The sequence below is a fragment of the Humulus lupulus genome, chromosome 7 (assembly GCF_963169125.1).
Source record: "Humulus lupulus chromosome 7, drHumLupu1.1, whole genome shotgun sequence".
Taxonomy (NCBI): domain Eukaryota; kingdom Viridiplantae; phylum Streptophyta; class Magnoliopsida; order Rosales; family Cannabaceae; genus Humulus; species Humulus lupulus.
This window is the reverse complement of record NC_084799.1, coordinates 14,453,890-14,475,482: the sequence shown is the minus strand read 5'-3', so window position 1 is coordinate 14,475,482 and position 21,593 is coordinate 14,453,890. Positions and strand designations below refer to the sequence as shown.

Here is a 21,593-nt window from a genome sequence, read left to right as displayed (position 1 = left end):
AAGCAAGCTCGGTCAAAAGTGTGCATGTCGTGATTGTCGACCTGTGGGTCAAAAATGGTTGCTACTTATGCATGGTTTTAAAAGTCTTCAAGTCATGGTTTTATTTTGAGTTTTAATAACTTGTATTTTTATCAACTGTATGCATGTAAAAGATGATTTATTTTAAATAACGAGATCTCGAGTTGCACATTTTGTAAATGATATTTAATTCATGTTTATTTTCAAATGAGTTTCAATAAATATTTTGTTCTAAATTATGTTGGGTCGTTACACAATAGTTTTGGTTTTTTCGGCTGATTGTTGGTCATGGTCTTTATGGGTTTTGTGAATTTGTTTCTGTGTTTGCATTTCATAATGGAATATCCTAAAAAGTGTTCTTGTACTGATGGTTGTTTTGGGGACAAAGTCTTATATGATATAGGGAAAACTTTTTTAGTGTCTAATAAGTTATGAATTTTCTCAACTCTACACGAGAAAAAAGATATTTCCATATATGGAGTCATTTTCATTAGATCCATAGCATAAATCTATCAATAATTCAGATCACTTCTCTGTCCAAAATGTTTATTAGTGACAGACAAGTTTGGTTCAATCAATTAACTATGTTGCAACAATCACTAAATAACAAGGTGATTTCAAGGAAATCTTTTGCTGTTGTTTGTTGTGAGGATCTTTATTTTGATTATTATTTTGTTGTTTGTAGTGACTCTTATGTTTTTTGCTTGTAGTTTTGTGTATTGTTGTAATTGTAGTTGTTTCCTGTTACGTTGTGATAGTTTGTAGTTGTTTTCTTGAAGAACTAATTGGTTGCTTGGGCTGGTTCGATGTTTTAATGAATTTGGCGCCCTCGGTCTGAGGCATGTTCAATAAAAAAAGAAGAAAATGGATTTTACAATATGCTGCCAAATTTGGTCATACAGATGTCAGATAGATCAGACTTAATTATTTATTATACTACTCAACTATATTATGTATGTATTAATTAGTAATTTAATTATCATGTTTGTTTATATATATAAATATATATTTATTTGGTCTTTAGTACAAGTATTTTTAGAAACAAATAAACTTAACTGTAAATTGTGACTAAAATACTTAGTATTTTCAAAATGCATTTTTATACCTAATTTTTTTGTGTGATAAATATACTCAATGTTTTCAAAATGTTGCACTTTTATATTCAATTTTTTTATTGCAGTAAATATATTCAATATTTTTAAAATATTATATTTTTGTACCTATTTTTTTATTATTATTTTGAGAAATAATAGAAATTGAAAAAATATATAAAATTTTAATTAATTTAGTTTAGTCTTTCTAAATGTGTTTGATTATTTACTATTTATACACTCGATACTTATATATTATTTTTAAAAAAATTAAAAAAAAAAGAAGGGTGAATAAAAGATAAAAATATATTATTTTTAGTTTTTTTTACATTATATTGTATTACATGGCTGGGAATGACATATGGATCGGGAAATAGTTCAATCGAGATAAATAGCATTCCTTAAATTTGTAAAATTAAAGAAAAAAAAGCACAAAAGCACACATGATACATAACACATAAAATCATTTTAGCTAGAGACAAGTGAAGACCAAAGTGCTTAATTAAAAAGTAAAAACCCAGTTGCATGATATTTTGTCAAGTAGAGAGCTCGGAAACTTTTGGGATTGGAGGAGTGTTGGCAAATTTCCAAGACATTTTATTTATCATCTCATGTTCTCTGCCACCAACAACCTCTTCAACTGGTACAGCATCACATATTTCTTTCACCACCTCTTCTGTTAGTTTCACATTGATTGAACCAATGTTATCATCCAAGTTCTTAATCTTAGTTGTCCCTGATGAACAATGTCAAACCATACATGCAACCTTAGATCTTGTCAAACAAGTAAATGTGTTTGACATTATTTTCATACAATAATTTTTTAAAATAAAACTAATAAAAAAACAAAATATTTTGAGAACCAAAAAAAAAATTGTCTTATGTGTTTTTTAACATTAATGAAATATTAAATTTTAAAAGAGTTTTTACAACTGTACATTAGAGTATAATGCTAAAACTTATGCTAAACATATAATATATTGATTTTTTGTGTCAAATATAACACACTATTTACATCTCCTATTGGAGATGGTTTTACTTTCTTTTCACTTTCTCTCTCACCCAGCATCATTTTTTCTCCCCTCATTTTTTCATCATTTTCTCTTATTATTTATTACATATTTTAACAACATTTGTTTTTTCTAAATATATTTATTAATTTTCTATTCAATTATGAATTTTAGAAAATAATGACCAAACACCTTTTATTTTCTTGAAAAACAACAACAACAAAAAATTATTTTTTATTCTCATTTCATAAATACACAATTTTGAAAATAATAAACAAAAAGAATAACAAAAGGCTCTTAGATTCTAGCTTAGCTCAGAGACTTAAAGCACTTACATTGGATGAGCTAAAATGTGTTATTCTTTATAATATAGAGAAAAAATTGTTAAGTAACCTTCCATTGGATGATGTAAAGTTATATTTTTTTACCTAAATGAATAGTATTTCTTTATATGTAGTGAAATATTATTCATCAAGCTATAAATATTTTATTATTTTTTTATAAACTTTTGTATATATATATTGTTATACCCAAAAAATGGAGAATGCATTCTAGAAGAGCTAAGGGGAGTGGTCCTAGGAGACCCCAAGGAGGATGTGGTCTTAGGAGACCCCAAGGAGGATGTGGTCCTAAGAGACCCCAAGGGTATGTAGGAGGCAAGCCTCCCAAGATTTCCTAAGTGTTGGCTCGAACGTGTCCAAGGTAAGTAGCTAAGGAGGAGGAGTCTCATGCAAGAGGAATGAGACTTAGATTTTGATAGGGAGAGCTATACAATGTTCGATCGGACATGTTTGGGGGATGCTAAAGGAGGTTGCCTCAATGTTGTCCAAAGTGAGGTTGCCTCAATGTTGTCCAAGGTGAGGTGCCAAGGAGGTTGCCTCGGACCACCTTGGTCCGAGGAGAAGCAAGGAGATTGGTTCAAGGAGGAACATGGCATGCTAGAGGAGAGTGCCATGTTAGAGGAGAGAAGTGCATGTCCTACCACCATGCACGTTCAACCCACCAAAAATATGTCTTACCACCATGCATATCCTACCACCATGCATGTTCAACCAGCACTTGCATGGGTAGTGGGTAGGAGGTGGACCAACTAGCTAGAGGAGACTAAGTCAGACACAACTCCAACAACATATGCGGGAATCTCTCATTCTTCCCACAAATGGGGGTTTGTTACATTTCGAATTTTGAATGTTTAAATGTAATAAATATAATAAAATATCCCTATCATAAGGGGATATCAGTTGAGGATCTCAGGCCTATAAATAGAGAGTTTATGGGATGAGAGAGGGGCTTCCTTCTGCTTCTTCTTTCTAGAGAGATAAAATTGGGTCTGTCTATTCTAGAGAGAGAAAGTGCTGAAATTAGAGAAAATTCTTGTATTTTCACAATTTATACTGAAGAAACTCAGTTGGCATAGTCCATCTGATCTTGAGTATAGATTTATAAATCACAACTCTAAGTGGATTAGGCTATTACCGACAATCGGGGCTGAACCACTATAAAAATCTCCTGTGTTCTTTACTTTTCTTGTTTATACCGTTTGTTGTCGTTTTGATTTCTCTTGAAGGCTTGTCGTTATTGACGTTCTCACGTCGTTGGCTAAAAACGCAGTCAACATATATATATATATATGAGTGTGATACTATTATGTTTAATTATTTTATTTCTTAAAATGAATAAAATATTTTTAAAAATATAATATATATAAATAATGTAAATAAGCAAATGTATGGTATAATGTAAAAGTTTTGAGGTAAATTATAAAAATGTATGTTTTTGTGATATATTTTATAATACACTTTCTTTACAATATTTATCTAAAACTCATAAAAACATCTTCCATCAGCCCATTTATACATATATTTATAGTAGCTATGCACAAACTCCAATTAATCCATCTCTACATTTACATAACATTTACATATCATTTATATAATATTTTAATATTATTATTTTTCTTTATAAGTTTTCTCTCTCCATTTAGTATATATTTATTATTTCTTTTTTATTTTTCAATTATTTTATTTTACTTTAAGTAATAAAATATGTTTAAAGATATAATATTTAAATGATGTAGAGAAATATATAGAGAAGCTGATGTATGGTATAATGTAAAATTTAGAAGTAAAATAGAAAAAGATGTGTTTTGATGATGTATTTTAAAAAATGGAGTAGAGCACGCAATATGAATGCTCTTAGCTCATATATAATAAGACTTTAATCTAACTTGGAAAGGAGTGATTGAATGGGGAAAAACACTCACCAGGGATTGGTACAACATCTTCCCCTTGTTGGAGAACCCAAGCAAGAGCTAGTTGTGCTGGAGAACATTGGTGCTTCCTTGAAAGGGTTTCAATTCGATCATAAAGCTGTTTGTTCTTGCTCAAGTTCTCCCCAAGAAATCGAGGGTGTGAAGCCTAGCGAAAAAAAAAAAAAACAAGTCCTTTAAAGTTCAAATGTTTAGGCCATTCCCATTATGTTAAAAAACACTTTGTATCAGAATTGGCAGAACAAAGACCAGTCTTTTTGTTCATACCAAAATACCATCCCCCAACTCATTTTCATCGATTGCTTTACTCCCAAAGAAGCCACGCCCAAGAGGACTATATGGAACTATTCCAATGCCTAGCTCCCTACATTTGATTATGGATAAAGATCAAATATGGTGTAAAAAACAAGAAGAAAAGCAAAGATTTCATAATCTAAACAAGAAAACCTGCAAAGTGGAACGATTTCTTCCTCAATATCACGACTCCAAAGAGACCACTCCATTTGTAAGGCAGTTATGGGGTGAATAGCATGTGCCCTCCTTATGGTGCTTGGGCTGGGTTCAGATAGCCCAATGTACCTTATTTTCCCCTCTTCCACAAGCTTCTTAAGCTCACCCATCTACACTCCAAACACACAATTATAAACTCTTTGAGCTAAAAAGAACATCTTGCCTTGTAAGATTTTCACAAGTACGTAAATAACAAAATTTACAAATGAAGTAGGAAGAAAACGAATCACTAACAGTGTTCTCTATGGGCACTAATGTGTCAACTCTATGTTGAAAATACAAGTCAATGTAGTCAACATCAAGGCGCTTCAGGCTAGCCTCACAGCATGATCGTACATACTCAGGGGTACCTCTCACTATCAGTGAATGGCTTTCTCGATCCAGTCCTACTATACCAAACTTTGTAGATATTTGTACCTTTTCTCTTGGTAACTGTTTTAAGGCCTAAAACATCACAAAATCACAAGAAGGTATTATTAACGCTCTAGAGCCTCAATTACTTGCCCACACAATAGTAAACTATTTTTCTTTGTAAAATTTTCCCTGAAAAGTGTCAAATGTTGGAAGAATTTTGTAAATTGTATTATAAATCAGGGGTATTTTTATAATATACGATTGTAACGGCATATTTTTGTCTTTTCATTTTTAGACAGAATGAACTATTTCCTGTTTCTAACATTTGACATTGTTTAGGAGAAACTCTTACAATAAAAAAAAAAAAAAATCAAAATACAAAAGTCAAAAGTTTAATAGTTATGAGAGAAATAAAGGATTTATCCCAATTACTTTAACAACATAACACATGGTAGAAAATTACACCAAAGCACACGTATGATAATGATGTGTACCTTTCCAACCAGAACTTCATTAGCAGAGTCGCTACCATAAGCATCAGCAGTGTCAAAGAAAGTGATGCCTTTGCTAAATGCATGTTTTATCACCAAAATCCCTTCCTCTTCAGAAACTGGAGATTTGTAGACTCCATTCAGATTCATACATCCAAATCCCAACTTGGACACCTGTAAGTATAAAAAAGGTAAATGGCAAGAAAGAGAGCATCTTTTCGAGTTAAAATTGTACCAATTTTGCACATGGGTTTTCAAACAACACATGAATGAACACAAATATGAATGGAATTTAATGAGAAAAAAACAAATTGAAATGGGATTTTTACCTCAAGTCCAGTATTGCCCAGTTTAACTCTTGGAATCTGGACCTTGTTATCATCGGCCATGTTTTCAAATTTGGAGACTATTTTGTTTTCTTGTTCAAGTTTTCTTAGGATCAATACACAAATATCTGTTACCAAAACACAAGTATATGTATAGGAAGACTGAAGAAGGCAAGTCAGGCAAGGAGTCTGTTAAAGTCATTGCAGGCCAGGCAAAAAACAAGAAAAAAGACAAACAAAAAAAAAAAGTTCCCTGACATTATCTTGTAAATGAGTAATAATTTATGCACATAAACATTATTCCACGTGTTAGGTAATTTACTCAGTCACATTTATCAAAATTGTATCTGTTGATTTAAAAAGTAGTGTCAATTCACAGTATGCAATATATATGGATATATTTTAATTGTACATATCATTAATCTTTTTAAATAATACCCTTGGTAGGGTGCGGCACATGTTGTTTAGAGTCACTCTAGTGTTATTGCTTAATTAGATGCTTGTTGATAAAGTCTAACATGCAACATGGCCAACCTATTGAAGAGCTTGATTGCCACAACAAAATTAAGGTATTGTTGCCGTACTTTTTCTTTTATTATATATATATATATATAAAACATTTTAATTTATTATCTTTTTATATACTTGTTTGGCACACAATTTTTTTTCTTATTATTTATATAAATACTCATTTATTTCATTCAATTTTCACACCATTACATATATTCTTCTTCCAAATTATCAATATCACAAAACTTCTTTTCTTACCAATGGATTCCCAAATTCTCTAAATACCAACTCCCAAAATCTAAATTTTCAATATTCTCAAGTTTTTCAAAATTCATAATTTTCTCAACATATCAACCCTCAAAATCTAAATTTTCAATATTCTTATTTCAATAAAAAAAAATTCAAAATACTCCCTCTACTAATCCCCAAAATCCAAAATTTTAATATTCTCAATTTAACCAAAGTTTTCCAAATTCTCAAAATTATCCAATGTCCTCTTACCTTTACCAAAATTTTGGCTCTTTTAAGATGCCCCAACAAGCTCTATTCTTCGTACCAACAAATTCACTACCATATGTCTTTCATACGCCTTTCCTACACCAACCCAAAATTGTTTCAAAAAATTATAGGGCAAGTATGGAAAAGTCTAGTATTAATTTGAATCGGAAAACATCGTTGACACCTGTCTCTGAAACCCATCCTAAACATTGTGTTGAAGGGATGGAAAATGTAGTTCTACACAATGAAGATGAATCAAGACATAAAGGTAAAGTCAAATGGAGCAAGGAAACAACTATACTTCTGATAAGTGGATGACTTAATACATCTAAGGATGTCATTGTGGGGAATGACCAAACTTCTACACATTTCTGGGCTTGGATCGTAGAATACTACAATACCAACCAAAAATGTGAGCAAGCAAGAACCGTAAGGCAATGCAAAGACCATTGGAACAAGATGAATCAATGGGTGTTATAGATGAGTACAACAAGCACATCACAGTGGTTGGTCTGATGAGCAAATTCTTGAGAATGCACATCAATTGTACAAATTTGAAAATAACAACTCAAATTTTCTACTTGTGGATTGTTGGAGATTGCTAAAGGATGAGCCGAAATGGAATACAATGTACCAACCAAAAGGTGGTAAGAGAACAAATGTGTTAGAATCAGGGGCATTTACTTCATCTTCCAATGCAGACATCAGTGATGATGAAGTATGTGAAGTGCGTCCTACTGGCCAAAAGGCAGCAAAGAGAAAAGTGAAGGAAAAAAAAGACACACATACTAGATTTATAGAGATTAGTGAACGGAAAGCGGCTGCATTGGAGAAATTGGCGGCGATAAAGGAGAAAGAGGAAGAAGATAATAAGATTAAATGATACATGGATTATCTCATCGTGGACACGTCGCACATGACTCATAAGTAAAAGAAAAATCATGAAACCATGTGTACTTATATTAAGACTAATATCTTGAAGTTGTAATTGCTATGTATTTTTATCAATGACATTATTATGTATTTTATTTTATTTTAATAATATATCCTTTATTTAGTGAGTGTATTCATGACTATATTGTAACGACTATATTTTAACGGCTGCATTTTAATGACTACATTTTAACAGCCATATATGTCATCATGTATATAAATACCGAATTTCAATCCTCCTTTTACTCAACTGATCATTCCATCCTTCATTTTACTCTCTCATTCATCTTTCATTTCCAAATATCATATACTATAAGTTCGACAATGGATTCGCCAAATTCTCCAAATCCATACGACAATATGAGTTTAGAGGATATCATAATTGCAGAGTGTACTGACGATCATGATGATCAATATTTCAAAGCCTTTATGGATGGGGGTAGCTCTTCAAGGCAAGGAAGAAAGAGAGCCCACATTGATAGGGGTCATTTAAAAGGACAGTGACGTTTTTTCGATGACTACTTTTCTGATGAACCATTGTAACTTGTATACAGATTATCAATTTCGAAGAAGATTTAGAATGCGTAGACATGTATTCCTACGCATAGTGCAAGCTCTAGAAAATCATTCGAAGTATTTCCAGATGAGGTTTGATGTAGTCGGTAGAAGAGGGCTTTCACCATTACAGAAGTGCACCGCTGCTATGCGAATGTTGGCATATAGAGCGCCTACTAATTATGTTGATGAGTATGTTCGAATTGGTGAAACCACCGCTATTGGATGTCTAGTCAATTTCGTTCGGGGTGTGAATGAGATTTTGGTACTGAATATTTGAGACGACCCAATGTTGGGGACATTCGTCGCTTACTTCAAATGGGGGAGGTGCGTGGTTTTCCAGGCATGCTGGGAAGCATTGATTGTATGCACCGGGAATGGAAAAATTTCCCAATTGCATGGAAAGGACAATTCACACGAGGTGATCACGACAGACCAACAATCATGCTCGAAGGAGTTGCGTCACAAGATCTCTGGATATAGCATGCATTTTTTGGTGTTCCAGGATCCAATAATGATTTGAGCGTGTTAAATCAATCCCTATTATTCACTCAATTCTTACAAGGGCAAGCTCCAAGAGTTGAGCTTACAATAAATGTCACACAATACAACAAGGGGTACTATCTAGCAAATAGTATCTATCCAGAGTGGGGTACATTTGTTAAAACTATCTCACTGCCTCAAGGAGAGAAAAGAAAATTATTTGCCCAATGCCAAGAAGTGGTACGCAAAGATGTTGAGCGAGCATTCTGAGTACTTTAATCTCGTTTGCTATTGAAGGAGGACCAACACGTTTTTGGCAAATAGATGTTCTCAAAGATATTATGTATGAATGCATCATATTGCACAACATTATTGTCGATGATGAAAGAGATGCATATGATATTTTGGTTGATTTTAATTATGATGACGACTCCATCGACACCCCAACAGTTGAAGTATTGCATAGACCTATTTCTGACTTCTCGACAATGCTTCAAAGAAATGCTGAAATTTGTGACAGAAACATTCATCGCAATCTTCATATAGACTTGGTGGAACACATATGGTCAAAATTTGGAAATAATTTTAATTAGCTTTTTTTTAATTATGTTAGATTGATTAATTATGATTATGTCATTTTATAAGCTCTTTTAAATTTCGTCAAATTTAAATTTAATGTAATATTTATTTATATTAAAATATGAATTTAAAAAAATTAGTATGACAATATTTATAATTATAAAATAATATATTAAATAATAATATGTGGGACTATAGTTGACAACTTTTGAAGTGATTTGGCATCGAAGTATTTTTATGGATAATGTTACCAAAATGATGTGTATGAAAGAGAAAATAAAAAATTAGGCCTGTTTGACATTGTTTTCTATTTTTTGTTTTCAAAGTTGTATTCTCATAAATGAGAACAAAAAACTGTTTTTGTAGTTTTCAAAAAACAAGATGTGTTTGGTTAATGTTTTCTAAAAACAATTTTTTAGTTTTATTTTTTTCAAATCTTAAATAAAATATTAACAAATATATTTACAAAGAGAAATTTTTTTAAAAGTTTGTAATAAATAATGAGATAAAATAATTTGAAGAAAAATGATGAAAAATAAGAAGTAAGAAAGCAAGGAGAGAAAATTTGAAGAAATAGAAATTGAGAAAAGAGAAATTGATCCAAGAAAAAATGAGAGAGAATGTGATGAGAAAGAAAGTGAAGAGAGAGAAGTGATGAGAAAGAAAATGACGAGAGAGAGAAGTGATGAGAAAGAAAATGACGAGAGAGAAAAAATGATGGGAGAGAAAATGAGGACATATTAAGTGATGAGAGAGAAAGTGATATGAGAGAAACTGAAGAGAGAGAAACTAATGAGAGAGAAAATTATGTGACAATAAATGATGCTAGATAATAATAAATAAATAAATGATATGAGAAAAAAAAAGATAGACAAAATTCTTTTGAGAACAACAAAAAATAACTTTTTGTTGTTCTCAAAATTTTCTGTATTTTATAACTTTATTTTTAAAAATTGTTTTATGAAAACAATGTCAAACACCCTCAACTTGTTTTTAAAAAACAGTTTTTAACTTTTAAAAGCAAAAAATAATTTTTTAGTTAAGGTGCCAAACATCTTATATTTTTGGATGATTTGTACATTTTAAGTAACCAATGAAATAATCACTGTTGGAGTTGCTCTTATAAATTTTGGATTAATAAAATATATATTTCTTAATTTTTTTTTAAGTGAACCCCATGAAACACATACAAATCATCCAAAATATATTTGCACACAAACTCATACAAACACATACGTGAACTTCAATAATGGAAAGCACATACAAACAGGCCGGAAAGATTTGCACACAAACTCAGTCAAGAGCCATACAAGTCTAGTGTATATATTTAATTTACATAAATAGATAAATATCACCCAGCAAACAATACAACATTGAGCACATCAAATATAAAAAATTGAAAACTGTTAGAACCTTACCCATTAAAGTTTGAATAAAGAATATTTACAGGAAAAATACTTAAATTATTGTGTTTGTAGCAGTTAAATATCTAAGTTATTTTTTTGTGGTGAAAATACTTTCCGTTTATGTTTTGGTGCAATTTAGTGCATCTATTTGTTTCGTCGTTAAGTTTGTCACCATGAGTATAAAATTTGCTTATAATTTGGATACTTTCGCCGCAAATATATCTTAAATTTGGTACTATCGCCACAAATATCCATTTAATTTAGTACTTTCGCCGCAAATATCCATTGAATTGTGTACTTTTGTCTACGTGTCACAATCAAACTTAATAGTGAGAATTGACGGTTGTACTAAACTGCACCAGAATATGGACGGAAAATACTTTCGCTGCTAAAAAAATAACTTTAGTATTTACAAAGATAATAAATTAGATAATTTCACCGTAAATATCCCTAGAATAAAAAATAAAAATCTTTAATATTAGTATAGTTTTATCTAAGCTATATTAAATTCCCTAAAAAAAAGTAAGCAATATGAAAAACTATATACGATGAAATCAGACCTATATATATAAGAAATAGAAAGAAAGAAAAAATAGTGTAAACATTGAGAATGATTAAAAGACTCAAAAATAAAACCTTAAAAAATAAAAGAAAAAGAAAAAAAATATTATTGTATGTTTTGGAGGGTAAATTGTGAAAGTTGCGGCCAGTTTTTTTTTTCACACTCTGTAATTCGTCCATGAATGGAATGATCAAAATAAGTGGGCTCTAACGGTTTGTTTGGTATTGTTTTCTGTTTTTTATTCTTAAAATTGTGTTTTCAGAATTGAGAGCAGAAAATAATTTTTGTAGTTTTCAAAAAATAAAAGGTATTTGATTAATGTTTTCTAAAAATAATTTTTTAGTTTTATTTTTTTAAATCTTAAATAAAAATTTAACAAATATATTTACAAAGAGAAAAATATTTTAAAAGTTTGTAATAAATAATTAGATAAAATAATTTGAAAACAAAAATGATGAAAAATAAGGAGTGAGAAAGTAAGGAGAGAAAATTTGAAGAAATAGAAATTGATCTAAGAGAAAATGAGAGAGAAGGTAATAAGAAAGAAAGTGAAGAGAGAGAAGTGAGTAGAGAAAAAGTGGTGAGAGAGAAAAATGATGAGAGAGAAAATGATGATATATTAAATGATGAGAGAGAAAGTAAAGATATATTAAGTGATGAAAGAGAAAATTATGACATAATAAGTTATGCAATAGAAAATAATGAAAGAGAAAATGAAAAGATAGAAAGTGAGAAGAGAGAAAATAACGAGATAGAAAGTGAAGAGAGAAAAAATACGGAGACAGAATGATAAGAGAGAAAGTGATGTAAGAGAAAGTGAAGAGAAAGAAACTAATGAGATAGAAAATGATGTGACAATAAATAATGTTACATAATAATAATAATAATAAAAGTGATGCGAAAAAACAAAATTAATAACAACATCAAATAATTTTTGTTGTTATCAAAATATTTTAGTTTTTGTAACGTTGGTTTTAAAATGATTTTCTAAAAAAAAAAAAGGCCTAAAGCTTTTGTTTTATTAATCTTTGATTTAAATGCACCAGCCGGGAATCGAACCCGGGTCTGTACCGTGGCAGGGTACTATTCTACCACCAGACCACTGGTGCTTTTGATTTATCATTTGATAATAATATATAAATTAGATTGTTCTTTTCATTATTTCAAAATTCGTATTTTTTATTTCCATAATCTGAAGCAGTATTTGTTTGAATACTACTAACAGAGTTTAGAAAATATAGTTTTGATTTTATTATTAGATTTTTATGATGTCTTCGTCTGACATTAAAAAAAATGCCACCTTGTGATTTGAATAATTGAAAATAGTATTTCAATTTTTTTATTATGATTTTCCTAGTATTACAACTACTGAATTAGGTTGGTTAAAGAAAGGAAATTTCATTTTATATGCATGATAATTTAGTGAAATTTTTTAATATGCTAATATAAATTACTATATCAAATATATGACAATTTCAATTTTTTAGACAAAAATACCTCTAACATTTAAACACAATTTTTCTCTTTCAATCTAAACTCTCTTTTCCAACATATCTCATTCTCTCACTCTTTCTTATTCTAAATTTGTAGATCTTGAAAAAATACTAAAATTAAAAAAAAAAAAAAACATTTGAAACAGACATTTGAGTGAAAAAATATGAACCTCCAAAGTTTTCGCCAAATTTCAGTGTAGAGCATTGAAATTGTATCGAAAAAGCATCGTTTTGGCCAAAAATCAAGTTTTCATGATTGCATCATAATGACATTGAAACACCATCGAAAAAACATCGTTTTCACCAAAAATCAAGTTTTCATGATTGCATCGCAATAATATCAAAACACCATCGATTTTGCATCGAAAAACCATTGTTTTGCCCAAAAAATAAGTTTTCATGATTGCATCGCAAGAGCATCGAAACACCATCGATTTTGCATCGAAAAAGCATCATTTTGGCAAAAAATTAAGTTTTCATGATTGCATCGCAACAACATCGAAACATCATTGATTTTGCATCGAAACATCATTGATTTTGCATCGAAAAAGCATCGTTTTGCCCAAAAATCAAGTTTTCATGATTGTATCGCAACAGCATTGAAACACCATCGATTTTGCATCGAAATTGCATCAATTTTTACAACGAAATGCATCGTTTTGATGCAATTTAGATACTTTTTTATGGTGTTTTGATGCAATTTCAATGAAAAATCGATGGTGTTTCGATGCTCTTGCGATGCAATCATGAAAACTTGTTGTTTGGCCAAAACGAAGTTGTTTCGATGCAAAATCGATGGTGTTTCGATGCTGTTGCAATGGAATCATGAAAACTTTATTTTTGGCCAAAATGATGCTTTTTCGATGCAATTTCGATGCTCTGTACTAAAACTTGATGAAAATTTTGGAAGTTCATATTTTTTCACTCAAATGTCGGTTTTAGATGATTTTTTTTTTAATTTTGGTATTTTTTTGAGATCTACAATATTAGAATGATAGAGAGAGTGAGAGCGTGGGATAATGAGAGATGTTAAAGAGAGAGAGTTTGTATTGAGAGAGAAAAGAAATGTTTGAATGTTAGGGGTATTTTTGTCTAAAAAATTGAAATTGTCATATATTTGAGATAGTAACTTATATGTTGGCATATTAAAAAATGTTACTAAGTTATCATGCATATAACATGAAATTTCCATTTATATATATACATTTTATATTATAAGTGTGTAAATAACGTAAATTGTTAGTTTTAATAATTTTTTATTTTTTTTGTTAAATTTAACAAAATATTCTTATATTTAACGATAGATTATAAACATGATTTAAACTTAAATTAAAATAAATAAATAAATAAGCAAATTAAAATATGATATTTTTGATATATTTTAAAATAATAATTATTTAAAAATAATAAAATCATACGTTTTATAACTTAAATAAAATTTAATTAAACATATAACATAATATAATCTACTATCAACTAGAAACAAACTTCTTTTAAAAAAAATAGCAACAAACTTAAATTTAAAATTCATGTATAATATTAATATTATTCTAAACATATAATATATAATCTCTTGTTGCCACTACCAAATTTAAAAACTAAAACAAACAAAAATAAATAAATTTATTAAAATATGATATTTTAAAAATATTTCATGATAATTTAAATAATTAAATCATATTTATTTAAAAATAATAAAGACATACATATAATTTTTTTCATCTTATAAATTTGTGTGATAATTTATTTTCTATCAAGTAATTGAATCTCTTTTTCTTTATCAAATTCACCAAAAAACATTGCGAGATACATTAGAAACTAAAAATAGTTGATGCATATATATCAGAACAACTAAACATCAACAATATATATATATATATCAGGACAACTAAACTTCAACAAAACAAATATTCTAAAAACAACATAAAAACAACTTGAAAACAATAAAAAAAAGAACAAAAACAAAATTGTAAAAATGTAAAAATTTCCTTAAAACCGTAAAATTGAAAATAAAAATCTTTGACTATAAGAATGTATTTATTTTAGCGAAATTAAGTTTTTTTTTGTAAAAATCTCTAATCATGACCATGTAAAAAATTGTTAATTAACGAAGAAAAAAGACCTGAGCTAAATTTAGGAGACACCAATTTAAATGCTAAAAATATACTTCTATATATAATAAGTGGTACAAAATAGTAATCAAAATTAAAAAAAGTACTGATTAATCTTTTGTTAAAAGGAAAAAAAATACAGAGAGAGAAGAAAACAGACCAAATATCAATCTCCAATACAAAGCTCATGAGCATTGTCTTTTATTACAAAACCTAGAATTAGAAACATTGATTGAGACTGAAAAGTGAAAACTCAGCTGAAATGTGAGACAGACTCATTAAAATGGTATTTTTCAATCCCCAAACTTAAGTGGTGTATTTGCAAACTTCCATGAGCAACGAATAAAAGCGGGATGCACTCTATCACCGGCCACGTCATCGATGGGTACCAAATGAGAAATCTCGTTCAAGACTTCTTTGCTCAAATTCACTCCTAACGATCCAATGTTATCATCAAGGTTTTTTGTCTTAGTTGTACCTATATCATTAATTAAACATATTAACCCAAAAACAACCTTAATTAGCTTACATTTGCACTAATTAATAACTAATAACATGTCATTTCTATATACATAGAGTAGTTTGTTGTCTCACCAGGGATAGGTGCCACGTCATGACCTTGATGGAGAACCCAGGCAAGTGCCAATTGTGGAATGGTGCATCCATATTTTTTAGCCAACTTCTCCATTTGATTATACAAGACTTTGTTTCTCTCTATATTTTGTCCTTGAAATCGAGGATGTGATTCCTTAATGTTTAAAACAAACAATTAAATAAATAAGTAAAAGCGATTTTTAGGTAATTAATAAAGGACATTGTTATACTTAATTCGATTTAGACAGATAATAAACAAATAAATGGTGAATTATACTATACCAGAAAAGTGTTGGGAGGTAGACTCTCCACAATTGCCTTGCCACCAAAAAATCCACGACCAAGAGGGCTATATGGAACTATCCCAATACCAAGCTCTCTGTCATTCAACATTTAAACAAACTAATTAATAAAAAGATCACTATTTTGAGTTAATTGATAGTTATAACCTCATTAAATATTGATTCCAAATATATAAAATACTTTATCATACCGGGAAAGTGGGATGATTTCTTCTTCAATTTCACGAGTCCAAAGAGACCACTCCATTTGTATAGCAGTGATGGGATGAACTGCGTGTGCTCTTCTTATTGTGTCTGTGCTTGCCTCAGATAACCCAATGTACTTCACTTTACCCTCTTCCACCAACTTCTTCAGCTCTCCCATCTATAAATTATTATAACACATATATATATAAATATTTACCAAAGCAAGAAAAGAACTAACTCTTATATGTAATGAAAATGGAAAACTCAGTGTCCTCAATGGGGATTGTAGTGTCCACTCGGTGCACATAGTAGAGATCAATGTAGTCCACGTTGAGACGCTTAAGACTAGCCTCGCAGCAGGCCCGGACATGCTCAGGACTACCATTCACCTCAATTTTGTCAGCTCTTATTTCCACAATACCAAATTTTGTGGCTAATTGAACCTTATCTCTAGGCAACTCCTTCAAAGCCTGCCAAACATAAGATAACATCAATATTAATTCCTATATAACTACTCTGTTTCAGTACCGAGAGTTAACATTAAGAAGAGAATATATTTGGATTTATACAAATTAAGTATACCTTGCCAACCAAAACTTCATTAGCATTCTTCTCTCCATAGATATCTGAGGTGTCAAAGAATGTTATTCCTTTGCTGAAAGCATATTTGATTATTGATATGCCAACCTCTTCAGGGACTGGTGCGTTGTAGACTCCAGTAAGCCCCATACAACCGAACCCAAGCTTTGAAACCTGTAAATTAAGTTATATACATATATCTAATGATCAGTATTTGATATATTTTTCAACTGGGTTTTAGCTCAAATTTATGGTTCCGTAGTAATTTGTGAACTTCTTCACAACTTAAAATCTAACAAAATGAAAATTTAAGAGTAGAAATTTTGATGGGTGTTAGTTTTTACCTCCAATCCTTGGTTTCCCAGTTTCACTCTTGGAATATTGAGACCTTTTTCTTCAGCCATCGTTGGTTATTTTGGGTAGTGTTTGCTTTAAACTCTTACTCTCAGTTGTGTTGTTCTGTGCACTAAGAATGCAACCTTGGACTCCTTTATATAAGGAAGACTTGTAAGTTTCGGAGCTTGTGAAATAATTTAAAGCATTCATTATTTATTGTTATCTTAGGATTTTAATGTGTGATCATTGATGACTTCATTCTTCAGATGAGTCATGTGTGACGACTGACCACACTAAACTGAAAATTGTTTGGTTTTTCAATAATTAATTGGCAAAAGCAACACCAAAATCAAAAGTTAAAACTCCATATGTTATGGTCAAACTCAAAATGCATTTTTTATAATGTGGTGGTACAACGACGTGTAGTTTTATTATCGAGCTGAAACGACATTGGCTAGACCTAGATGATATGAATTATTTTACTTTGACATAAATTGATGTATCTTTTTGAGAAATTCACATATTTAGTTAAGATTTTATAAAAAATACATAGCTTTTCTTTTGTAAACTAATTTGTAACAACACAATTTCTATGTAACCAAAGTTTATAAATTTGTAACTAAAATTTAGAAGTTTATAATCATATGTTACAATTTTGTAAATAATATTTACATACTAGTTAGAAAATTGTAATACCCGATTACAAAACTGCTATCTATATTTTTGTAAATTTTGTAAAATTTAGTGTTTTTAATTTTTTTTTTTGAAATTTATAGTACTATGTGTAATTTTTCCTATATTTTTTAGTCGTGAGAAGAAATGATAATTATGGTAGAAGATTTTAATTATACTATTTTTGTATATTTTAAAATATAAACTCGTAAATTTTATTATAAAAATGTTTGATTTAGTTAATATCAATTTATCCTTATATAATCATATGAAGTGGATAAAATCCATGCAAAATACAAAATTATCCATCGTTTGGGACGCATTCAATTCAAAATTTAAGCCATATGATCTAAGTCAATCAATATAGTAAAAATAAAGTTGTATATTTATCTAGTCTCCTAATTTATAGTTGGGATTTTTTTTTTTAAAATATCACTTTTATACTATTAATGTTAAAAAATATGACAATTATACTCTTATTAATTTGTATGGAAAAATTTATTAAAGAAAAAATTAAAGTATGAAAAATACAATTAGTAGCTAACTAAAATATGAAAATACCATATTTTTTTTGTCATAGTCATATTTTCTTTAATTTTGAAGGTAATTTTTTTTTAATTTTTAATTTTTTTCTACTAATTTTTTCTTTCATCCTTTTTCTTTTTCTATTTTTCCATTATTCTTCTTCATCATCTTCTTCTTCTTTTCATTTTTATTAATTTATTTATTTTTTCTTTCATTTGTATTATTTTTTTTCTTCATATTTTTTCAGTTTTCTTTCCTCTTTTTTTTTTCGTTCATTTTTTCCTTCTATTTTCCTTCACTTTTGTATTTATTATTTTTCCTTTCTATTTTTTTTTCACACATATGAGCTTTTTTTTCTTTTTTTTTCTTCTTCCATTTTTTTTCTTTTTTTTCTACCAATTCTTTTATTCATATTTTTTTCTTTTCATTTTTCCATTATTTTTCTTTTTCTTCTTCTTTTCACTTTTATTTATTCATCTGTTTTTTTTTCCTTCATCATTTCTTTTGTTTTTTTTTTCATTTTTGTACTTATTATTTTCTCATTCCATTTTTTTTTCTTTTTTTTTCCACACATATATTTTAATATTACATAATTATTTTACTATTTATTTATTTATTATATTTTATTATTGTAATTTTTTTTATAGTTTTTTCAACTATATGTAAAACAATTCAAATCAATTTTTTCAGCATTTTCTTTTTACTGTAACACTTATAGGAATACCAAAATTTGGAAAGAAAACTAATAAAAATATGAAAACGTGAATGAGTAACTGGTTACCTTCACGTTCTTTGTGTGTATATTTCTGAGGGTAACTGGTTACTTTCACGTTCTAGTGTTTGTATATTTATGGGTTCTTTATGGTAACTGGTTACCTATGTTACTAAAGTCATAGTTACTTATTCTTCCTTTTTTAATGAAGTGTTCTTCCTCTTTTTCCTTCAAATTTGATGTTTATTTTCTTATTTAATATGAGTAACTCGTCACCCCTCTTATGGTAACTGGTTACCCCTCTTACGGCAGAAAGTTACTCCTCTCAGGATAACTAGTTACCCCTCCTGGTACATGTTATTTAATCTAGCTCTAGGATTTTTTTTACATAACTATTAAAGATCAATCAAGTAACTGATTACCTTGCCCAGGATTTGAAAAAAAAAACGTACAATCTAAAAAAAAAGGAAAAAATGTTTACAATAAATACAAAATTAAATTAAAAACAGTTCATATTACAAAAAAAAATTGCAAAACAACCAAAGAAAAATTAAATATAAAATAAGTAATATTAAAACAATATAAAAGAAAAAAAAAGCTAAAAAAATAATAATTAAATTACAAACATACCCTTCCAAATTAATAAAACTTGATTAAGAGTAAAATTATGGCATAAACCAACTTTTATACAAAAATATGGGAAAATAAACCCATAAAAATGAAAAATTCTAAAAAAAAAAGTCATATTTTTGCACACTCTATTAAAAATCTCATATAATATGTAATTTCATCTTTATAGTTTTACCTAAATATCAAATATAATTTAGTGTTTTTAAAAATTTCACAACACACCTTATCATTATGAGAAGAAAATAAATCCAAGCTAGGACCATTTATTAAAGACAAAAACAAGTCAGAAAATATTTTTTTATATATATTTTTGGGATTTTTGCGGTATAAGTACCCAAAGTTTTGAGTTTGTACACGGCATAGACCTAATTTTTTTTACGGAACATAGTAAAACTGTAATTTCGTCCAGCTTCGTCACCAAGAGTTTCGTGAGTCTGTTTTATAAGTACACGTGTAAGGACTAGATTAAGCCTAATTTTAAAAATTAATTTTAAATTAGAAAAATAATTAAAATACATTTAAAAATGAAAAAAATTCTAAAACATCTAAATTACTAATAAAATAATTGAATCCCATGATTAATGCCCAAATGTGACTTCCACTAAGCGGTGGTTGTAGTATAGATCAGATGGTCGATTCCATAAGAAGGTAAAAAAACAAAGTTAACAATAAATAAAGTTTAGAGATAAATAATTTGAGAAAATTACAACAAGTGATATTTTTATGTTTTTCAGATTTAAAGATTAGAAATAAAGATAGGATAAAAATGTGATGTAAAAAAAATGTAACAAGTAGGAAGGAGCAAGAGTCACATATATGCATACTTATTTATTTGGATCTTTGATTCAAAAAAATTACACAAATGAATAGTTCACATTCAAACTATTCGTTTACATCCAAACTATTCATTTGGAAGATTTAACATTAATGTAACACTTAAAATTACCTAATAAGACTTAGGGCTATGATTAGGGTGTCAGGATGGCAAATTATGGAAAATTATTTGAATATATGTGATTTAATTATGAAATATGTGTTTATGTGATATATATGTGTATTATTATATGATTTTGTGAGTTATATTATAATATGACTAGATATGCGTGTTTATGTGTATTAAATATGCATGTGAGCTCGTTTCTTATTAGAAGGGAAATTTTAGGGGTGAGCATCGATCGGTTTGGGTGGTTTTTTCATATTATTAAAACCAGAATTCGGTTTTCGGTCTGGATTGGTGCGATCCAAAAACCGATCGACCAAACCAGTTGAAGAAAAAAACTGACTATTTTGGACCGACCGACCAAACCGAATTTATTTTTTTATTTTTTTAAAGTTTTAGTTAAAAAAACTAAAAATTTTGGATTGTTGAAATACATTTTTGTGCGTTTTTAAAAGATAAATATATAGAACATAATTACATTCACAAATTTGAAAGTTTGAAACATAATTAAAAGCCTATATATAAGAGCATAACATAATCTCAAATCACAGCACATCAAAAGTCCAATACTCCAATGTCTATTTGTCCAATCCAAGACACAACACAATTAAAATTTAAAACCAAAAGTCTACAACCACAAATCTCAACACATGATTAAAGTTTAAACTTAAAGTCCAAAGTCCATAGTCCATTACAACACAAATTAAATCTAAGTCTAATCGACTACAACAACACAAATCAAGTTCAAAATAATAGATAGAAAACAAAGTCCAATCCAAAATTCAACATTCATTTCATGGCCTACATCAAGCAACCATGACCACTTGCTCCTAAGACAAAAGAAAGAATAAAATTATAATGTATGACATATGCTACATGATACTTTTAAGAGAAATAAAGCTACTAAACTATAATCTT

At 29.0% G+C, this 21,593-nt stretch overlaps 2 protein-coding genes and 1 non-coding gene across 3 annotated transcripts; all 3 read right to left on the bottom strand.

The window, feature by feature from the left end:
• Positions 1–1,397: 1,397 nt before the first annotated feature.
• On the bottom strand, positions 1,398–6,254 carry LOC133790754 (perakine reductase-like). The gene is made up of 7 exons (XM_062228511.1): positions 6,073–6,254; positions 5,747–5,917; positions 5,133–5,342; positions 4,836–5,008; positions 4,656–4,752; positions 4,383–4,536; positions 1,398–1,845 (listed from the first exon to the last, which is right to left on the bottom strand). The coding sequence occupies exons 1-7, from the start codon at positions 6,130–6,132 to the stop codon at positions 1,646–1,648; spliced, it is 1,065 nt and encodes a 354-aa protein (XP_062084495.1). The 5' UTR covers positions 6,133–6,254; the 3' UTR covers positions 1,398–1,645.
• A 6,379-nt stretch (positions 6,255–12,633) lies between these two features.
• TRNAG-GCC (transfer RNA glycine (anticodon GCC)) lies at positions 12,634–12,704 on the bottom strand. Its single transcript has one exon. It is a non-coding gene; the product is annotated as a tRNA-Gly (tRNA).
• Positions 12,705–15,365: 2,661 nt separating this feature from the next.
• LOC133790753 (perakine reductase-like) lies at positions 15,366–17,317 on the bottom strand. Its single transcript, XM_062228510.1, has 7 exons — positions 17,205–17,317; positions 16,864–17,034; positions 16,548–16,751; positions 16,287–16,459; positions 16,076–16,172; positions 15,794–15,947; positions 15,366–15,677 (listed from the first exon to the last, which is right to left on the bottom strand). The coding sequence occupies exons 1-7, from the start codon at positions 17,262–17,264 to the stop codon at positions 15,493–15,495; spliced, it is 1,044 nt and encodes a 347-aa protein (XP_062084494.1). The 5' UTR covers positions 17,265–17,317; the 3' UTR covers positions 15,366–15,492.
• Positions 17,318–21,593: the final 4,276 nt, after the last annotated feature.

Coding starts and splice junctions, on each gene's coding strand:
- LOC133790754 (XM_062228511.1), bottom strand. CDS start 6,132: ATGGCCGATGATAACAAGGTCCAGATTCCAAGAGTTAAACTGGGCAAT. Junction 5,918..6,072: donor TGGGCAATACTGGACTTGAG/GTAAAAATCCCA, acceptor TTATACTTACAG/GTGTCCAAGTTGGGATTTGG. Junction 5,009..5,132: donor TAGTGCCCATAGAGAACACT/GTTAGTGATTCG, acceptor TTTGGAGTGTAG/ATGGGTGAGCTTAAGAAGCT.
- LOC133790753 (XM_062228510.1), bottom strand. CDS start 17,264: ATGGCTGAAGAAAAAGGTCTCAATATTCCAAGAGTGAAACTGGGAAAC. Junction 16,752..16,863: donor ATGAAGTTTTGGTTGGCAAG/GTATACTTAATT, acceptor TATGTTTGGCAG/GCTTTGAAGGAGTTGCCTAG. Junction 16,460..16,547: donor CAATCCCCATTGAGGACACT/GAGTTTTCCATT, acceptor AATAATTTATAG/ATGGGAGAGCTGAAGAAGTT.